Source organism: Pinus tabuliformis, chromosome 3_2, assembly GCF_031772625.1.
Source record: "Pinus tabuliformis cultivar Carrire ecotype Pingquan chromosome 3_2, CPIR1, whole genome shotgun sequence".
Lineage (NCBI taxonomy): Eukaryota > Viridiplantae > Streptophyta > Pinopsida > Pinales > Pinaceae > Pinus > Pinus tabuliformis.
Genome location: NC_142302.1, coordinates 1,277,107,832 through 1,277,130,010, shown reverse-complemented (window position 1 = coordinate 1,277,130,010; position 22,179 = coordinate 1,277,107,832). Strand labels below are relative to the sequence as shown.

Here is a 22,179-nt window from a genome sequence, read left to right as displayed (position 1 = left end):
GAACTTGGAGATAATGCCAAGTATGCAGTGAAAGGAGTTGGGAAAACATCTTTTCAGCTGGAGTCTGGAGATTCTCTACACATGAGAGATGTATTGTTTGTACCAAGATTGAACAATCTGCTCTCTATTTCAGCTTTGGAGGATAGAGGTTACAAAGTTGCATTTATAGATGGTCAGGTTCTTGTATGGCTTAAGGGCTTGAGCATACACTCAGCAGGAGTTATTGGTGTTCGAGAGGGAGGACTATACAGATTGTTAGGACGTCCAACCCAGGGATTGGTAGATGACCGTATCAGTTTATATGAGTTATAGCATCGAAGATTTGCTCACCTGCATTACAGAGCTTTGCTAGCAATGAGGAGGATAGTTACACGCCTTCTAATGTTTGCAAGGGTTGTGCACATGACAAAAATGCCAAGGAATATTTTTCGAATGGTGATAATAGGTCCAAGGCGATCTTGGATCTAGTGCATTCGGATATATGTGAAGCGATGACAATATCATCTTTGGGTGGTTTATTGTACTATGTGACATTCATTGATGATTTCCCTCGGAAGACATGGATTTATTTTATGAACATTGAAGACCAATGATGAGGTGTTCAGCAAGTTCCAGGAGTGCAGGGCTCATGTAGAAAACTTGACAAGGAAGAAAATCAAGGCAATGAGTTCAGATAATAGAGTAGAGTATATTTCCAAGGACTTCAGTGATTTCTACAAGGAGGCAAGGATCAAGAGGGAGTGGATAGTTCCTTACAACCCTCAACAGAATGGGGTTGTAGAAAGGAAGAATAGGTCCATTGTGGAGGTTGTTAAGGCGATGATTCATGATCAAGATTTACCCATGTTCTTATGGGCAGAGGTATCCAATACAACAGTTTATGTTCAAAACAGGAATCCTCATCGGATATTGGAGAACAAGACTCCTAAGGAGGCATTCACAAGAGTGAAGCCAAAGGTTAGTCATTTGAGGATCTTTGGTTGTCCAGTATACATCCACGTGCCCAAGGAGAAGAGGAAGAAGTTAGAACCTTCTAGGAAGAAGGGTACTTTTGTGGGATACACCAAGACTTTGAAGGCCTACAGGCAACGTCAAATTGAGGTTAGTCGGGATGTTACTTTTGATGAAGAGTTAGCCTTTAGGAGGTCCAAAGAGTCTCATATGGGGATTGATAGTGAGGAGCAGGAGGCTCTAAAAGAACTGTGTATAGATCCCTTTAATCATGTTGTTCATCCTTCAGACTATGGAGAGGAGTCAGTAGAGCCAACAAAGCCAATGCATCCCCCAGAGATGTTGCAGTGACCAGGAAGAGACCAAGATGGCTCCGGGACACTTTGCAGGATGCAAAGTGACATGCAGCTCCCACAAGTACTTTCATGGAGAGCAGAAAACCACAAAGGTTCTCGAGTTATATGCCATTGATGAGTCACATCATTGATTATGAGAAGGCAACAGGCCAGCAAGTTTGGAAGGATGCCATGATGGAGGAGTATTAATCCATCATGAAGAATGATGTGTGAGAGATAGTTCCCAGACTAGAGGGGAAGTCAGTAGTGACTTTCAAGTGGATCTATAAGATTAAGCATGCAGCAAATGGCAGCATCGAGAAGTACAATGCGAGATTTGTGGCGAGAGGGCTCACCCAGAAAGAGGGAATGGACTATGAGGAGACATTTGCTATAGTCATCAGGTAGACTTCTACGAGGACTATTTTTCTCTTGCTTCAATTATGGGTTGGAGGTTACATCAAATGGATGTAAAGACCGCATTTCTCAATGGTGTGATTAAGGAAGAAGTGTACATAGAGCAACCTCGTGGCTTTGTGATACATGGGAAGGAGTCCCACGTTTGCAGGTTGAAGAAGGCTTCGTACAGACTCAAGCAGGCACCCAAGGCATGGCATTCCAAGATTGTTGGATACTTGATGAGTTTGGGCTTTACCAAGAGTGATGTAGATCTTGACCTTTACTTCATGGCCGTTGTTGGTGATTCTTTGATCTTGGTGTTGTATGTTGATGATTTGTTCCTTAATGGGGCAAAGAGGCTCACTATTGGGTGCAAGAGGAAGTTGGCTACGGAGTTCGAGATGAAGGATCTTGGTTTGATGCATTATTACTTGGGATTGGAGGTGTGGCAAAGACCTAATGAGATCTTCCTTGGACAAGGGAAGTACACAATTCAAAACTTGAGGAGATTCGATATGATGGACAGCAAGTTTGTGGCTACACCTATGGTGACAAACCTGAAGAAGCTAAGTGATTTCACTTCAAATTCAGATTTGGTGGATCCCACTATGTACAGGCAAATGATTGGATCCTTGATGTACCTGGTTAACACTAGGCCAGACATTTTCTTTGCAATGAACTCCCTGAGCCAGCTTATGGTTGAATCAAGGCATGTACATTAGGTTGCAACGAAGCATGTACTGAGGTACATGCACGGTACAGTGGGATATGGTCTAAGATACGTCTCAGGTGGTGAAGCAAGGCTGCAAGGATATGTTGATTCTGATTGCGTCAAGAGTGTAATGGACAAAAAGAGAACCTACGACTGTTGCTTCAGCTTGGAATTAGCTATGACATCTTGGTTTAGCAATAGCAAGAAGCAGACTTTTGTCGCACTCAATATAGCAGAAGCAGAGTATATCGCAAACAGTGCCACAAATCAAGAAGCAATGTGGCCTCTAAAGCTGCTTGCAAGAGTATTTGATCAAGCACTAGAGATGACCTTAATAATATTGTTATAATCAAAGTTGTGCCAAGCTTTTAAAGAATCCACTATTTCATGACAGGTCGAAGCACATTGAGATCAAATATCACTTCATCCAAGACATGGTGCATAGGGGAGCAACGAAGCTCCAGTAAATATTCACAGACGACCAGATTGTGAACATTCTTACCAAGCTATTGTTTAGGGGAAATTTTGTATACTTTAGAGACAAACTTGCCATGGTGCAAAATGTCTCCCTCGTTAAGAGAGAGTGTTGATGTTTTTGCAGCATCGGGCATACATTTTCCCACGGGGTCACGCTAATTTGACTAGAGGAGAATGATACATTCACTCATGGGTCCATGTTGATTTTTCTATGGGTGAATGGTCTAGGGGCAGTGTTTCTCCCATAGGTCCATGCTGATTTGGCTACGGGAGGTTGGCCCACGATGCTCACATTGCTTGCTTTGAGATGGAGTGATCTATTTTTTGTAGAGTGGGTTTGAATTGTTTATTGATTGGGATTTTTCACCTAGCAGTGGCGTAAAAAATTCTACTCTAATGTTGAGGGGGGTTTCTTGTGATGAGGTGCCCCTTAATGGGTCTCCACTGAACATTAGATATCTATATAGAGATCTATATAAATATACAAGCATGTGTGAGGCAAATTATCAATATAGCAATCTCATTGATCTTTTCTAGTGGAGAAGAAATTCGTCCAAGGAAAAATTTGTTGCTGGAGATCTTCTTTTCATCTCTCTTCATCATTCTATCATTTCTTTCTGGAGGCCGGATGTGTGAGGAAGGAGGTCAAGTTTGACCAGTCGAGTTGACTGATTTTTTGACCGCCTTTGACAATTGCATGTTTGAACTATTTGAACAAGTTTGGCCGCAGATCTGATCGCACATGCAAATTGACCGCATGACGCACATGCGAGTTGACTGCAGAGTTAAGCTAACCACAAGGCCGAGTTTGACCACAGAACTGACTTTTAACTAGTTTGACCAGCGTTGACTAAGTAACAATTTGAACAGGTTTGACTTGTACATTGGCACATATTTCTAGATAAATTTCTGATTTGTAAACTTTTCTGAAAGACAAATTCTCCTCGAGAAAATATTTTTGAGTTTTCTCCCAACGTTGGGTTTCCCAAGGTAAAATATTGTTTATTGTGCATGTTTGTCTTTCTATGATCTTTATTGTTTCTACTGCATTTACTATTGATATTTTTTGTGTAATTATGCAATGATATCAGTGGCATTAGAAACACTAGTTGAAAATCATTAAGAAGTAATTATCAAAGCAGAAAATTATATTCTATTGCACATGCCATAGAATTTCAACATTTGTGTGCTCCCTAAGACCTGCATTGGAGCTAGAAGACGGTTGGACACAAATTTGCATGTCTTGCTACTTCAAGATCACTGAGATTCTTGCCTTTCGTTGCAAGAAACTCGAAACCCCATCAAGTCGATCCCCAACTTTCACATTGGTTACTGATAGGACTGTCCTGAGATCTGTCTCTCAAGCTTGCAGAAGTAACCCGAAAATAATAGATTTGTTTTATTCTCAAAGCAATTTTTCTAAAACCATGTTAAATTATCCCAAAACCAGCTATCTAAGCAAACAGATCAGACCTAGTTGCTTGTTGGAATTATTAACTCTTGCATGTAGCCAAAAACAAGAAAAGCAACCACACAAAGTGCACAATTATTTATGTTCTTCTAGATCAGTTCATCATTTAATATTATTTTCAAAACTTAAAAGAGCTCCCTTCTGAAAAATTAATCAAACGAACAGTAAACCCAAAAAAATCAGTTTGCACAGAAATCGAGGCAGCCTGCTCTGCCATCCATACGGTTGTACAGCATGCTCTGTTGGGTTGTATGGCTACTATTTTCCTTGTTGTTGATCGGTTGTCTTCTCCTTGTTGAAGATTGGTTGCCTTCTCCTTCTTGAAATAGTTGCCAGTGGTTGAAAATCAGATCTTCAATTTTATCCTTCACTCACATGACTTGTGAAATGAATATTTTTTGTGTTTTATTTTTCTTTTCCCTCGCTTTCTTTCATAACTTTGACATGAGCCAGAAACATAATCTTCAATGGTTAAGATCTAACCATGAGATCAATGGCTCTCTTTTAATTTAATCATTAAGTGACCCACTTTAGTCACTTCAACAAAAAACTTCATTTTATTAATTAATTGATAAAGTGAACTTCTAGAAAAAGCATAGGATACATTTAATGATGATTTCCATAATTAGAGACCCTCATGGAAATACCTATCTAAGCTACGAACACTAATAGATTCCATGTCATGTGGAAATTTTCAAATTAAAACATTTGGTGAAAAGTTATGGCTTCGTCAAACTTGGTCAACTAGACAATGGAAGGGCATTAGAGATCAAGCACAAGAGCAAGATGATGTGGCAGTCAAGGTGATGATGTGGCAACTCCCTAGATTATTGGGCAAAACAGAAACATACCCATTACAAATTAGAACCTGAGCAGGAAAACCCATGTTCCAGATTTTTTAGAAGGGCAAGGACGTCGGAGATCCAGCATTAGGGGGCCGAGTCGAATTGTCAAAAGAGAAGTCAATGTGGAATCAAGTCAAAAAGTAGCCGTTGGGTCAAATCTAGTCATTGAAGAAGGGTTTACTAGCCGTTGCAACCAACTTAGACCAAGAAAGCAAGAGGATGGAGCGAAAATACAGTTGTTAAAAGGTAATAATGACCAATAAACGAAGTGGAGCCTCCAAGGACAATTCACACCAGCCTTTTGGGGACAAATCAAATGGGAGATAGATCAAGCAAGCTACACGTTGGGGGAAATATGTTACTATCTTGATTTTTGACTACCAAAATCATTTTCAAAGGGAATTCATGGCCTTTCTGGGGAGACTTGAGTCAATTTGACCCCCCTAGGGAATAATTAAATTAATTTGTAATATTTTCATGGAAGTAAAAAAATTGCTAAGTTGCAGATTGTGGAAGATGGGCAATATTTTTATTTGGAGAGTCCAAGTGGCCGTTAGCTAGTTGTTGGAAGTTCATCTATAAAAGGCTAAGCTCTCTTCCATTGTAATCATTTTGTTCACTTGAGACAAGTGCTATCATTAATAAAAGAGCTCATCTATTTGCAAACTCTTGTACTTTCTTGTATAACTGTGGAGTGGTATTTGTTATTGTTTTTCTTCTTGCTATTGTTATTGGGTGTAATATTAATAAATCTAATTAAACTTTGTTAACAAGTAAATCCATCCTAAGACATGATGTTTTCCCTTAAGGACCTCATATGCTACATGGAAGCAAGCAACTAGGGCTTTCCCACTCGTTTGTTTTGTTTTTGCAGGTGAGGTTGATCCAAGGGTTTTAAACCACTTTAAAAGGGAGCTTTACTACTTTAAGGATCTCGGATTTTGCCGCACACAAAGGATAGAGGTTGGAGATGTCACAAGAGGAGGTCACTCCTAAGAAGGGTTGAATGTTTGCAGGGTGAATTAAGCAATAGTGGAGGCAATTTTTGGAAGGACCAAAGCCCACTCCCTTGACAGGAATCATTCATTGCAACTTAGAGAGACATATACTTCACTCCAGCAAGAGATGAGACTCCAAGGCACAGGTATAGTTCCAACAACCAAAAGCCCAAAAAAATCTCTTAAAATCTACTTTTATTTTCTGCAGTTAGGATAGGATTCACTTGTTGGTTTGTATTTACAATTTTACATGTCAATTTAAGCAAAAATTATTTATTGGAGAAAAGTACCATATTTGTTAGATCTAACCTACATTTTGATACAAGTTCATATTTCACCCATTTTACACTTGTATCTAGCCTGGTTCCAGATCTGTAAGTTTAGAGAGTTATTTCCCTGATAGACCTGTGTTTTTCAGCCACAAAAAACAAGTTCTACAAGCTCACATGGGAGTACTTTATACTAGAACTTGGGATTTTTAACTCTACATTGGTCTATTCATATGAAAGTTGAGTTTCTTCTATTTTCCCGTGGTTATAATCATTAAATAAAATTCTAGGAAATGTATGGGTAAATAAACATAACCCAGAATTGCGAAAATCAATTTCCAACTAATTGGAAATTGCATTTTCAGTTAATGTCAATAGAGGGGAGGCTCCCAAAAACTCTATAATCACCCTCTAGCCATTCAACACTTTAGGGTAACTCCCCATAGGTATTTTGACACAATGGTTTGGCTGATAAACATAAAATAGGCTGTTGTCCCTGTAATTTTAAGCAGGCTTACAGTCTGTCATATGAGAGAGCAAGCTGTTTTCAACTGTAACTCCTTAACCAGGTGGCTAAACTGATAAATAACTTCATATTTGGTTAACATACATTTAATAGACCAAAATCCATCGGTCATATGCCATATCTTTATTTTATTTTCGCTACTAATGTCTGCTGTTAAAAATCTGCATTGTTTTAGCACTGTTTTACATCAGGACAGTAGACATATTGAACACACTTCCACCCCATTGAGTCCACATAAAGCACTGGACACATACCACAGTTGTTGGGGGATATTTAAGGAATCCTCCCTTGGCTGTTAGGGCTTGTTGGGCCTAAATAGCGGGGGCTTGGTCTGAGGTGACAATGGGTCCCTGCTCTATGCGTGCCCATCTAGAAAGATGATAGAACCTTAGAAGCCGTCCTAAAAAAATCAGTGACAGGGTGCATTCACTTTACAATGTACAAGTTACATCACATTGGTGGGAATATAAAAATTTGGAAGCTTCTGTCCAAATTTAACATTCAACATCATTTATTCCTCTCCTATTTATTTAAGTAATTTGCAAAGGCACTCTTTCTTTTGGAAGGTCATAAGTTGATTCACAAGGTCATCACTATGAAGACATCATTAGGAAGTGCTAATTTGTTGAGTGAGCAAATGTTTCCCCAACTATTGGTGCACATAGGACCTCAATATAAATAACAGGCCACCTACTTTCAAACTGAATTATAATAATGAGGGATGCTGTACACTGTACATGCTTCATGCCTGCATCTCTGTTCATCATTAACAATATTTCCATATCCTGAGCTGAATATATTATAATCACCATGATAGCATTCTCGTACTTGTAAGTTGTTTTTTTTATCATTTAAGTTGTGTTCAGGCATATTTTTCTTAACTGACTGTCTCATTGTCATTACTTTAAAGTTTAGATGGATTCAAATTTGACACTCGATGCCATTTCTTGGGATAGTAACATGGAAGCTTCTTTCCACATTCAAGAGGCATCATCATTTCTTTATTTCCTATTTTACTCAAGTAATGTGCAAAGGCATGCCTTATTTTTACTGCATTTCATTACCATTACTATAATTGTACAACCTTGGGTGAAATCCACGTCCTTAATGTTGAAATTTCATGGGCATCATTAATCTGTAAAATCCTTGTCCAACAGCTTAATGTTGAAATTTCTTGGGCATTGTTAATAAACCTTACACGTGCTGAAAAGGCAATAGATGCTTGCAGATATATTTTGAAATAGAAAACCCTGTTCATGCCTAGAGTCTAGACAGAGTAATGTCTGTAGCAAATATTGTTATCTTGCATCTAAAAGAAAGAGCTGACAAACGCTGCTCATAAATAATGTGGAAATACCGATGCCTAAACAATGTGGATGAAAGGTAACCATACAGGCGAGGCACTAAAGTTTAAAATTTCAAAACCCAAGACCCATCATATCTTTAAAACATTTGCAAACTTCATAGGTTGCAAGAGAATAAAGATATCTACCACATAGCTTAAGAAGCATAGTAAAAATTATATACAACAGCATATAAAGTTATACAGATTGTCTATATAATAACTCTTACTGAAAATCGTAAAATATTTATTTTCTGTGCAAATAACTTTGAGTATAAGCAGCCCATTCAGTGTACATCAGTCAGAGACGGTGTTCTGTTAAGGCACTCCTTGGTGAGAAGGCCACTGGATTGAAACCCTGTGGGCACAAATCCAGCCATGACTATGGGTCGTTGTGGCCCACGCTGGGCGTGATTACCAGGTGATTTTGATGGTTTAGATGCCCCTAGGTCACAGTTTCTCAGGCCACAGGTTAGCCCTGCTGGTTTGCAGACAAAGTAACGAAAATAAAATAAAATAAAATAAAAAAACAAACAAACAAACAAAACGAGGATAAGCACTTCTATAAACAAAACGAGAACTACATTTTAAACAACCAAGATATACAGTATGCTCACAAAGTCTGTTGAGCGTTTCTTATGATAGCAACTGGCAAAACTCAACTTATTGGTTGGAATTGAAATTCATCACATTCAATCACTTAAGGTTAACTATTAAATTAAACTCAAATAGCACATTGTTAGTAAAAACAAATGGCAAAGTTATCACGTACCTCAGCCTCTTCTTTACTCATTCCTTCCTTCCATACCTGATCTAGGAAACCATATAGGTAGCTTGAACCAGATCCTGTACAGATGAAGGGAAAACAAAGCAATGTTGTAATCTTAAAATAAAAGATAAATAATAGCCTCAACAGAGTTAAATAAATGATTAGTTGTAACCACAGCAGGAAAAGCTTTTGAACAATGTTCCACCAATAATTGTTGCTTGCCATTTCTGGTTTGAACTCACTTTACCAAAGCCTAAGCATGTGGATTGCAAATAGATGCATTTCCATTTATTGTCCAAATGCGGACACAGCTAATTTGAATTCAGAAGTTTCACAAACTCATGCAACCAAAAAGAGTCCAAAATGCTGCCCTCTAATTATATTTCCATAAAACATCTATATTGATTGGTACATCACCAATTAACTTCATCTACAGAGTGCATCTCTAGTTACATTTCCATAAACATCTACAATGATTAGCACATTATCTATTGCCTTCATCTTCAGAGTGCATCTCAGACATGGGTTCTCCTGGAGTAATGTACTTTAGATGGTTTCTTTTTCTCCACTAATCTTCCTTCCCATTTTTTATTAATACATTTTTTTACAGAGGTAGCACTCTATAATTGGATGCACCTTACCAGCTTAGTTGTTTCTGAGTCACAATGATAGTTATTCCGTTATTTTGTGACATCAATATAATTTCTATTTATATTTCTGTTACTAATGATGGGGGCAGTCATCCTCAAAATATTAAAGCCCAATATAGGCATTTGTAAAATGTAACTTTTGCCAACACTCAACTATATATTGAACTGAGTAAAGACCATGTCTGATGTGGCATGTACACACAACAAAGTAATACCATTACCAAATTGGTCAAGGGTAATTAACATGCAATTTCCACCATTTGATCATATCGCAATATAGATTCACCTCAAAAGAGGTAAATTGCATATAATGGCATATCACCCTGACCAATGTCTCACTGTAATGACATTAATTGGTTTAAGAGTATGCTAAGAATTCGATTCGGGTATTTATGCAAGACACTGAAGGCTAAATGTAAAGAAAACAATCTGCTCTAGGAATACTTTGGCTTTTAGCAAGATGCAGGCAAGCAGTGGGAGAGCAAAAGCAACTCCTAAAAGCCTAAAAGGCAAGGAAAGAAGCTATGCAATAAAAACAGTAAAAGAAAAATTAAATGACTCTATCCATCAATACAATGTAAGAGTGGCCTATTCCACTCATATTAGTAGTAGACAAAGGCAGAAGATGAAAAAGAAGCAACCTTGAGACACCCATAAGGTGAAGATTCCATTATAACAGAGGAGGAAACTCCACAGTTTACATCTACCACAGAGATGAGGCGTATGCTACTATGCACTAGAGGAGGATATCCTCAAGAAAATATCCGAGTCAGAGCATGATGAGAGCATGTACTCTGCAACAATGTCAAGGGATCATCCCTCAGGATTCTTGGTATGTGTAATGAAAATCTCCTCTTACTCATTCTCTTGTAAATGACACCACACATGAATCCTCTCATTACATAGGACGTGACAGTTAGAGTCCACTCAAATATGGTAAGAACAAATCCAAAGCTGGCCAAGATGACTCCAAAGACCATACGTCTAAAGTCGTCAAGTATACTCACATTGAGCAATAAGACCATTTCTCAACTACATGAAATTCTCTGGGTGGACAGACTTCTTGGGACTGAGACTCAAGGGAGTCAATCCAAGTAATCTGGATGTACCATCAATAATATCTTTCAAGTGTCTTTGTCAGCCACTTTGGGGGACCTTTTTCAGATGGTCCAGGCTGCTCCGATGATTGAGTTGGGACTGAATAAAGATTGAGTCTCCCAATTCTGTCAATCACATCACTTAAAGCATCATCCGTTGTTGGAGCTTCATGCGGGGAAGAGTGTTCTTCAGAAGAAGATTCCACATGTTGATCTAGTATAGGAATCTCCCCTTCAAGATGTGGAATCTGATTATCAAATTCTTGAAATGATTTTGCTTTTGCGAATCTATCCAAGCGATCAAGTTGCCGCTCAACAACATTGTCAATTTTGGATGATTCAAGAAAAATTAATGCTTAATAGAAATACCAATGCACTGCAAAAAACAAAAGGCTCTAAAAACCAACATTGGTGTTGCCCAATACTAATAGCAATCATCTCCTTTGACCAGCAGAGAGCTGAGTATATCCCTCTCCCTAGTGCTAAGTTGCCCAAACTGTGAATCCTATGAAGTAAGAAAACAAATCTGAAAATGCTCTCAAGACATAGATGATGGCCCCCAGCGTCCACTTAGATGATGGCTTAAGTAACTTTTTGGTAAAAGATGGATCATGTGTTTTAACAATACAGTCTAGACTCTCTCAATCCTACTCCAAATATACGTTAGCAAGTAGTTCCCCAGGTTTCAAAACCATAAAGCGCAATAGCTTTTATGATCATCTCCAAGAGGTATATGTTGGATGATATGCCATAAAGTGCAGCTGAAAGCATTACTACTCAAATTGAAAAAGTAGGGAAATTCCATAAATTCAAATTGCAGATTCAGGACTAAATCTAGAATCTCTGTTCTACATTGTACCATTAGGAGGAGTGGATGTGGTCCTAGGTATCCAATGGCTACAAACCCTAGGCACTTACTCTGCCAACCATCAAAAGCAATTTATAAAGTTTAGATGGGAGGGGCAGAAATACAAGTTATATGGGTTCCAACCCCCTCTAAATCAAATTGTATCATCATACCAGATGATGAAGCTGATCCAAAAGGAGGCACCAGCATATGTAGTGTCGTTTCATCATATGGAGATGTTGGCTTCAAGATTGGTTAGCAGAGAACCATCTGAAGTTCAAGATCTACCACCTAAAGTTCAAAAACACAAAAAGGTGTTCCAAGATCTTCCTATGAAGATCCCTCTTGAAAGAGAAATCGAGCACATAATTGAAGTTAAATCAAGGTCAAACCCTATCAAATCAAGCCGTATAGATATCCACATCACCAAAAAACTGAAATCAAAAGATCAGTCCAGGATCTTTTGAAGTGTGGAATCAACACAAAAAATAGAAGCCCATACGCTACTCCAGTTGTTCTAGTTCGAAAAAAGGATGGATCCTTTAGACTATGTAGATTATCAAGGACTAAACAAGGTAACGATTAAGAACAAATTTCCAATTCCTTTTATAGATGAAATGCTAGATGAACTTCATGTTGTCCGATATTTTTCAAAATTGGGCTTGAGATCAGGATACTACCAAATCAGAATAAGGATAGAAGACATAGCAAAGACTGATTTTCAAACACATGAAGGTCATTATGAATTTAAGGTAATGTCCTTTGGATTAACCAATGCTCCATCAACTTTCCAAACCACCATGAATGAGGTATTCCATCCATATTTAAGGAAGTTTGTGTTAGTATTCTTTGATGATATTCTAATCTATAGTAAAACATGGAAGGAACATCTACAACATTTGGAGCAAACTCTCACTATATTAGAAGAATGTCAATTCTATGCCATGATGTCCAAGTGCTCTTTTGGAAAGGAAGAGGTAGAGTACCTCGGACACATAATATCCAAGGAAGGAGTAAAAGTAGATCCTAATAAGATCAAAGCTATAAAAGAATGGCCCAGACCAATTAACATCTCCAAATTAAGAGGATTCTTAGGTTTGACTGGATACTATAGAAGTTTTATTCAAAATTATGCTCATGTATCCACACCCCTAACAAATTTGTCGAAAAAGAACTCCCTTTCAATGGGATGATAAGGCAGAAAAGTATTTTGAAGACTTAAAAGAAATCATGTCCAAGTCACACCTATATTAGCAACTCCAGATTTCTCTAGGCCTTTTGCAATTGAATGTGACGCTTCAAGTTTTGGCATAAGAGCAATTTTGATGCAAGATAGTCATCCAATAGCATTTGAAAGCAGGAAGCTCAATAAGCGAAAATGTCTCAAGTCTACATACAACAAGGAAATGCTCGCCATTATGCATGCATTAGCTAAGTGGAGGCAATATCTTTTGGGAAGTAAGTTCTTAATACAAATAGACCATAATAGTCTTCTGCACCTCCTCCAACAAAAAACACTCTCTACAGACAACAAAAATGGATCAAAAAAATGGTCGCCTTCGACATGGATATTTTACATAAGAAAGAGAAAGACAACGTAGTAGCAGATGCTCTATCCAGGAAAGACGAAGAATCATCATTACTTGCAATTTTAGTTGCACTCCCAGAATGGCATAATGATATTCGAAGTAAGTATGCAAAAGATCCAGAAACAAGTGCTATAATCAATAACCCTCCTCAAAATTCAAAATTTGAATGGAGAAACAATATTTTGTGGTACAAGGGAAGAATTTACCTAAGTCCAAATTCCAAATTTAAAGCAAAAGTTCTCAAAGAGTCCCAAGATTCATTGTCAATCGACATGTTGGTTTTTTTAAAACCTACTATAATGCACGCCAATCATTTTTCTGGAAAGGAATGAATAATGATATTTAAAAATATGTAGCAAAATGCGATAAATGCCAGAGAAATAAAAATGAGAACATTATGACCCTCGGACTACTTCATCTCTTAAATATTCCAAATTAGAAGTGGGACGAAATATCAATGGACTTTATCAAAGGATTACCCATGTCTGATGGCAAAGACAAAATTCTCGTAGTAGTCGACAGACTCACCAAGTATGCACACTTCATAGGAATGAAGAAATCAGACTCAGCAAAACAAATTGTCGAGATATTTTGCAAGAATGTCTACAAACTACATGGGTTTCCCAAAGTCATTGTTAGCGATAGAGACACCAAATTCAAAGGCAATTTCTGGAGGGAATTTTTCAAACATATAGGAACCTACCTCAACATGAGTTCAGCATACCATCCTCAAATAGATGATCAAACAAAAGTTGTCAATAAATGTTTAGAAGCCTACCTATGTTGTTATGCAACAGACAAACAAAATAAGTGAGCTCAATGGTTACATTTCGCTGAATGGTGGTACAATTCCACTTACCACACTTCAACAAAAATGACTCCATTTCAAGCTTTGTACGATTACGAACCTCCTAAATGGAAGGACCTTGTCATTATCGAGACAAAACATCCAACAGTTAAAGACCAGATAGAAGAAACACAAAAAGTCTTCCAAGCACTAAAGCAAAATCTAAATATTGCAAGAAATCACATATGAAGCGACAAGTTGAACGAAACAGAACCTACATAGAATTTGAAGTTGGAGAATAGGTATTTGTTAAACTTCAACCTTACAAGCAGTTATCCTTAAAACAGAAGGGAAAAAACAAATTGGCACCAAAACTCTATGGACCATAACAGATTAACAAAAAAATCAGCCAAGTAGCATACAACATAAGCCTTCCTGATAAAAGTCGTGTTCACAGTGTTTTCCATGTATCTTGCCTTAAAAAGGCACTTGGCAAACATCGGACGACACAGACAACACTTCTGACACTAGATGACGAAGGGAAGATCAGTTTAGAACCAGGAGTCATCATCGTCAGGGAAAAGAAGCTGTGATCACGAGTAATCAAAGAATACCAAATTAAGTGGAAGGATTTACCAAAAGAAAAATCTTAATGGGAGACCAAAGCATTCCGTCAGCAACATCCTTTGTTACCTATGCTTTGAGGACAAAGCATTCTTTCGAGAGGAAGGCAATTTTATGTAAAATTTATTTAATTTAATTTTCTAAACTAAAGGGCACGATCAAAGATCATGCCCCTCATGTAATGGCTCCTGGGTTGTATTTACGCCAGGGCCTCCCACCTTTGTAATTCACTCATTCAAGCATTAATAAAAAAGATATATCCCTTTTTTGTTAATTATTGAGCTATTACTCTCCAGTGAATGAGAGTGAATTGTATCTCTTGTCCAGTTAAGATAGAAAGGAGTGCCTTAAACTAAACCAAGGCCCTGAAAGTTGTAACCCAAATATGTGTATGTTGCAGTGATCTCAATCTCATTCCCTCTGAAGTAGAAGTGATAGCCACATAAAGAGCACTTGGACACAATAAAATCATGACCTTAGTTTTACTTAAGTTACTACCAACTATCTAAGATCACAGAAAACAATCGATTACATAAAATTGGAGAGACCTAAGTCATTAAACACAAAAGTAACAAATATGTTAGGAGACAATAGATCAAAATTTATGTGTCTTAATTCAGAAAAAATTGTAATGTGATCAACTAGATGGATATAACCTTGATCACTACATATACAAATAAATAACTATATGATGCTTCTTTTTCACTAGCCTTTTCTCATGAGCTATTTCTCAATTGTTTACAAAAGAAAAGCATGTTTCATCATGAATGATTTATCTGGCTCTATATTGTGCCCAGCTTTTGGGTGAGGATGGGCAGACACGAGCCTGGAAAGGGACCTCCATTGCCACAGACCATTGTTGGGTCAAGGATGGGAGCAAACTCAACCTGGTTGGAAGGAAAAGAAGTGACTTCGAAGCATCCTGAGGGCTATTGTTTCTGGCTTTGAGTAGCAATTCTGGCCAATTGGTGCAACTTTCCTTGTCATTCAAGCACAGTTTCCACGAGGAAACACTTTCTAGATACATTGCTCAATTAAGGATGAAATCAATGTTTTCAACTTTATGCAACAGCTTATGGTTAAAACTTTGGTATGTATTATGTCTTTTCCAAGAAGGATTCTGCCTCACAAGTAACTCATTTACTTGTACAAGCCTTACAAGGGAGGTTATATGGATGTCTGTACCATGTGCGTGTGCATATGTGACAGGCCCTGAGAGAATCTAATGCAACTTCGAACTAATTTTTGGAGTGGAAGTAATGTCTGCCCAAAAATGCACAACAGTGCTGCAACAAAGCATGGCGCAAATGCAGCTAAACATGTTTATAATATATAAACTTCTATGACAGTGGCTCAGGGTTTGGACACATTGACGTAAGTGTTGGTGTGGAAAGATATAAACATGATGATTGAAGATATTATGGTTTGAACGTTTAGTACCCTGCAATGTTCTCACTGTGGGCATTCAGTAGACAAACATCCAAGAAATTTAGTGTTAAGTGTCCAAGAACCCAGAAGCACACCATGGCCATGGGGTACACTATATATCAAAAGAAATCACGGGCTGCAGGATACAGACACCTGCTCCCAATGTCCATAGTATTTGATGATTCCCATAAGACATTTTTTTGGTGAACATGCTGAATTGTTCTCGTCTTATATGAACCAGATTGATTTATGCAATCTGGACTTACCCGAAATGCAGCCAGTGCATGAGGTCATTATAAGCACTCCTCCCTGACACTGCTATCCTACTGCATGGGGATTCACTTGTGATATTGATCACCATGTGCAAGCAAGGATGGTCCTGAGAGGCAACTCATTCCAGGTTTTGGCTGTCATGTTTCATTATGGATTTTGAGCTGCACAGATATGAGAAGCAATGAGTGCTACTGTCAAAACATTAGGGGGTTGGTCTTATCCAAGCCTCCATCTCCAGCCCTGCAAAAATAATTTATCTACATTATCTAATTTCTTTTGATCTAATGATAATAGGAGAGCAACATCATGACTCCTGAGAGGAAAAAATGGATCAATCTCTACCATGCAAGGTGATAAAACACAACTATCGATTGCACAGTACCTTAATAGATGGCAAATTATAAACTCAATTGGATATATTTCCGGTAGCTTTTGAATTTTTCATGGTTCGTAGAGAAATACTAAGGTTCTACTTCCAATTACTATTGAAAAAACGTATATTTTGCATCAATACAAGGAAAAATAAAGGTAAGAAAGGGGCAGCCTACCTCCAATTGCAAATGGTAGCTGCAAAATTGTACCACCAAGAGGCACTGAATAGATGCTTCCGCCTTCATATTTATCCCACCCACCAACAATGAGGCCAGTCTGGAGCATGTTCTGATAAATAAATAGCCACAAGCATTGCACTCTGTTATATTTAATAATAAAAATCATATTGAATCAATAGTTTGTAGTGGTAACATCAAAATAGCTTCAGCAGATCTATCTTATCAAAAGACGCATCCATTACTGAAAAGGCACCCCGTCTAGGTATTTGTATCAGGGGCCTTCATTGTAATATCATCATTCTTATTCATTCTATCAGTTATTTATCTATCAATACATTTATTACATACAAACAGGAACCAAGGGAAATCAATACATCAAAAAAATAACGCTACAGGAAATCAAAGAATTAATTAAAATATGGCCCGAGGATCTTACAATGCTAGATTCGGCACCTGCAATAAAAATCAACATTGACTTGAAAGAAACTAGCATTGAAGAATGTTCTAACAAGGAAGAGGATTCAACCAAACTTGATGAGAGAAGTTAATAGAGAAGAACTAGAGAAAACAGTGTCTTCTGCCTTTACTCCTGCCTGTGGCCCTGCAGAGGATGTAGCTAACCAAGATAGATCACATTTCATTATAATGGCAGACAATGAAGCACCGAAAGCAAACATCTATGATCCATTCAGATAGACTCCAAAAGGAAGTTTGTTCAACGAAATCTTCCTTGAAAACCCCTCGGACAATGAGCACAGTGATTCTCAAAACCCTCACAATGGCAAGGTACATATTCAATCTGGCCTAGAAGAGTGTTTTTCAGATCAAGATAGTTTCCAGATCTTAGACGATGTGAATTCACTCGTTCTTTGGATCGCAAATGATATTCATGTTCCTCAGGATTCAAAAGCCCTTCAGAAGAGTATAAATATTATTCGCTTTATTTGCCAATATAGTCACACCAACACATGACTGTTGCATTTTGTAAATGGATTCAACATGCTTATCGAAGCTCTGACTAGGAATTTTGATGTAAGAGGACTCAGAAACAAATCAGAAAATTGGTACGGCAAAGTTGAAATCTAGTTAACTCTAAATAGGCAATCGTCATGATATGAAGTGCTCCTCCAACTCAAGTAGAGGAAACAAATGAGGTGCTCAGCCATTGGAAAAGGATTGTTGGAGGGAGCATACAATATAGAAGAAGAGACTTGTGCAATGGGATCCTAACAAACCATCAATAAGGTCTTCATCATCAACATCACTCTAGCCAGTCTTTGCAATTCGAGTGCCTGAGGAAACACTTACAGCATTAAGAGAAGGATCAACATCACAATGTTATGGAGATAATAAGATAATTAATGTCCAACAAATGACCACAAAAGTAGCTCAATGGGACTGTTGAGTACACTGATGTTGATGCAAGCAGCAGTACCAAACAATCACATATATAAAAAACAACAGATAAAGTAAAAACATAATGTCCTCGTGCCAAAACATGGAAAACCTTCAACTCCAAGTGCAGGAACATAATGTCTGCATGCTAAAACATGGAAAAACTTCAACTCCAAGTCAAGGCAGCCGTGGAAAGGAGCCAGGGACGAGGTTATGGTCAATGTTGCAGGAAACGTCCCCCCCCCCCCCAAGGGGATCTAAGGCCCGAAACACGTCCCATACGGATTCGTACAGGAAACGTCCCCGGAAGCGCGACTCCAAAATTGGGAAGCGCAGTTCTGCCTGTTTTGGACGCTTCCTGGAAATTCCTGAAGTGTCCCTCCGAAGCACGCTTCCAAATCTTCGAAGTGTGCTTCTGTCGTACGAAGCGCGGTGCTTCGGAGGGCGAATCGTACGGTTCCCATACAGTTCTGCACACTATTCCAGAAAAAGCGCCGCGCTATTTAGAAAATCGATTTTTTTTTAGGTGAGTTTGCATATTGGGGGTGGGTCCACCTTGGATTAGGGTGAGGAATGAAGGCATATATATATATATATAAATACAGCAGATGCTCCCTCATGGTAATGTTTAAGAATTTAAGTGACATTCTCTTTTATTTTTCATTTTCATCCTTTTACTTAAATGTTTAACATTACCATAAAATGACTCAGGATGTTTGAGAGTGGTTCCAGCCTCATTGGACTTCATATGGAGAAAATAGAATTTCATATCCTATTCAAAATTCAACAGACTTAATAGTTTTCAGGAATTCAAGATCAATAGTTTTCAGGAATTCAAGATCAATGGGATTGTGGCATTTCATTAGATTATATCAAGTATGAAGGTATGTGATTAGCATTTAATCAAGAGCACCAAGCCCTATATGTACCCTAGTGTTGGTGGTGTTAATTGTTGAACTCCCTTGTCACGCCCTTAGCAAAAAATTACCTTTCAATCAAGTCAAAATCATTGATCAAGCATGTTAAGCTTTTTCTACCATATTTTAAGTCTTGAATTAGGTGAGTTTGATCAAAATTGGGCAATGTTGACTAATATCCCTTCACAATTGAGGTAGAGGCAAAGGCTAGACAAGAGGAGAAGAATCTAGATTCTAGATGCTTGATGCATCTAAATTGTTGATGCTCGAATAATTAATCATTAATGTACAATGGATGCTATATCTATCTTGATTTATGCAACAATATGCATGTTTTCAGGTCTTCTACAACTAATTTGGTATTTGGGATGTTTGTTTCGAGTATAAATGCAAAAAAATATAAAATATATATATATAGCAGACGCTTCGCTTCCTAGATTTTTGGAAAATGACGCTTCCGTATCCCCGCTTCCAAAAAACATCCCCGTTTCGTCCCCTCTTCATGCAACATTGGTCATGGTACATTAGAGCTATCTCTACTAATACTCAAAGCTTAATGAAAAGAAATCAAGATAGAATGGTGCCTAGAGTCCTAGACAGAGAGCTTGCGAAAGAACTAGACCCTCTGCAGCACTGTTGTTGGAAAGAAGTAACTCGTCGCTAGTGTCTAGTGGACCTTGAAAATCTACTAGTAAGAGATATGGTCTATGTCGAAAAATGTAATTAGTGTCAGTCTTCATAACTGTATTTTGTACTTGTCAAAAGAAAAAGAAAAGAAAAATATTTATTTTGTAAAATAAAACTATTTATTGTAAATGGGTTTCTTGCCCATGGTTTTTGGTTCTAGGTCAAGCACCCATTGTGTGCTCTAGGGTTTGTACAATGAGTCAAATCAAAGTCATGATGTAAAATCCCTTGGAGGGCTCTTGTATCAATATAAAGGAAATATTTTTATGTCATAAATAGGTCTAGAATCCACCAAAGAAATCAAGTTGGCTAGCCCTAAAGGTCGGCCTAGAAGAGGCTTGAGGACCCACCCTAAAAGCTATATATTAAGGAGAATTCGTCCTCCATTGGAGAAACAATAAGTTTGTTTTTCTTAAGCAAGTCTGAGGCATAAAAAGGAGTGTGAAGAAGAGCAGAAGGACAACGAAGTAGGAAGATGTCATTTTGGTCTTGGATCTTGGCAAAACTAGTTTCTCTATGGCAGCCGAATTTTCTGCGGAAGAATAGAAGTTAAAAATGTCCAAAATTGTGCAAGAAGGAGCAAGTTTGTTTCTCTGTTTGGTTGGTTGGCCTGGTTTCTTGGTGGATGGTCTAGTGTCTTGGTCTTGGAAGTCTTCATTGAAATTCTATATGAAGAGGATTTTGTGGGTTTTCCTCTCTAGGAAAGGCTTTTGCCCTAGCTAGCAGCCTACATCTGGTGTTCTTGTGTTTGCATTGTGATCTTCTTATTGGCATTTGTCTTGATGATGAACAAAACTAAATAATGATGATAATGTCCTTATATAAATCACAAGAAAGTGTCAAATATTAACGAGAATATCAAGTTAATAAATACTTTAACTCCTTGCCCTAGATTTCTCAGCTTAGCATCAGAGCTAGGTCTTTAAGGTGAGGGTAGAAAACAAGATCATCTAGGCACCATCTCATCTCAAAAGGAGCGAATACCCTAGTCCGATTTTGAGAAGGCAAGAAGAACAAAATTTTGGGCACAATTTCTAGCCCTAATTGCAAAGATAAGGTCACTGGCATACACAGAAAAGAGCGAGAAGTTTTAGAGGGATATAAGCACTATTTTTTATGACCGAATAGCTAGAAGATCTACTCTCCTTGGACCGAATTCATCAATCAAGAAATCGAAGTTCTGGACTCATTCTATTAGTCCTCTTCTTTGTGGTTATCAAGCCCTAATCTCTGAAACAAGGCTATTCTTGTAAAGCAAGGGCATAAAATCTTGAGTTTGGAGGGATCAAGAGGCTAGTCAAGCAACCTATGAAAGGAGTACAAAATCATATTAATGCCCTCACAATCTACAAGGAGTACACCCATCTATCCTTGTTGAATATTGCAGATACACGGTTTCCCTCTTCAGTTATCATGCTTGAGAGGTTGAGGGAGGTCAAGACCACTATTAGGACCATGGTTATTTCAGAATTTTGGTCTTTTTGGAGAAAGACAGATCAAGTAGCCTCAAAAAGAGTCAAGGACACAGTGTTAGCTGATGCTTGGTGGGAGAGGGTAGATCTCATTATTAAGATCATGGACCCTATCACTGCTTTGCTACGATTTGCAGATATAGACCAACCTTTATAAGGGATGGGATTCCATGATTGAGTCTGTGAGAACCATTATTTTACAAAGTGAATGCCCTAAGTATGAGACATCGTCGAAGGCCTTCTTCACCACCATACAGGTTATTCTTGTCAGCGAGTGAGACAAGAATTGCACACTGTTGCATTGTTTGGTTCACTCATTGAACCCAAAATACGATAGTCACGAGTGGCTGAATGATGAACCTTCCCGCAGATTCCCTCCTCACATGGATGGTGAAATTTCACAGGGGAGGAAGAATGCATTGAGGTAGATATTTCAGGATAGAGAATCCCTTGATAAGGTGGAGGATGCCTTTGCAGAGTTTTCCACTTGTTGAAATATATAAGTAGGTTCAGTCTTCATAATGACATATTAATCATGATCTTATTTAATGTAAAGAAGAAAAAAATAAATTTATTATTATTGTTCTTGAGACATGGGTTTCATGCTCAAGATAAGTTTATTTTTAGGTTAAGCACCCATTGAGTGCTTCTAGGTCAATCGAGTCATTGTCATGTATTGAAGACCCATTTGGGCATGTTACATATTGTAAAGAAAATTTGTATTGGAGTCAAACTAGAGTCAAAGACCCTCCAAGACCTTGTCATAAT

At 38.0% G+C, this 22,179-nt stretch overlaps 1 protein-coding gene across 1 annotated transcript in view; it reads right to left on the bottom strand.

Annotated features, from left to right (window-relative positions):
* Positions 1-22,179, bottom strand: part of LOC149185400 (proteasome subunit beta type-6-like) — a 129,933-nt gene that overhangs the window by 25,348 nt on the left and 82,406 nt on the right. The window contains exons 6-7 of the mRNA XM_089417923.1: positions 16,938-17,049; positions 9,098-9,171 (exon numbers count right to left, since the gene is read on the bottom strand). Of these exons, the coding sequence (XP_089274049.1) occupies positions 9,098-9,171; positions 16,938-17,049 (186 nt within the window). The remainder of the gene's footprint in view (positions 1-9,097; positions 9,172-16,937; positions 17,050-22,179) is intronic.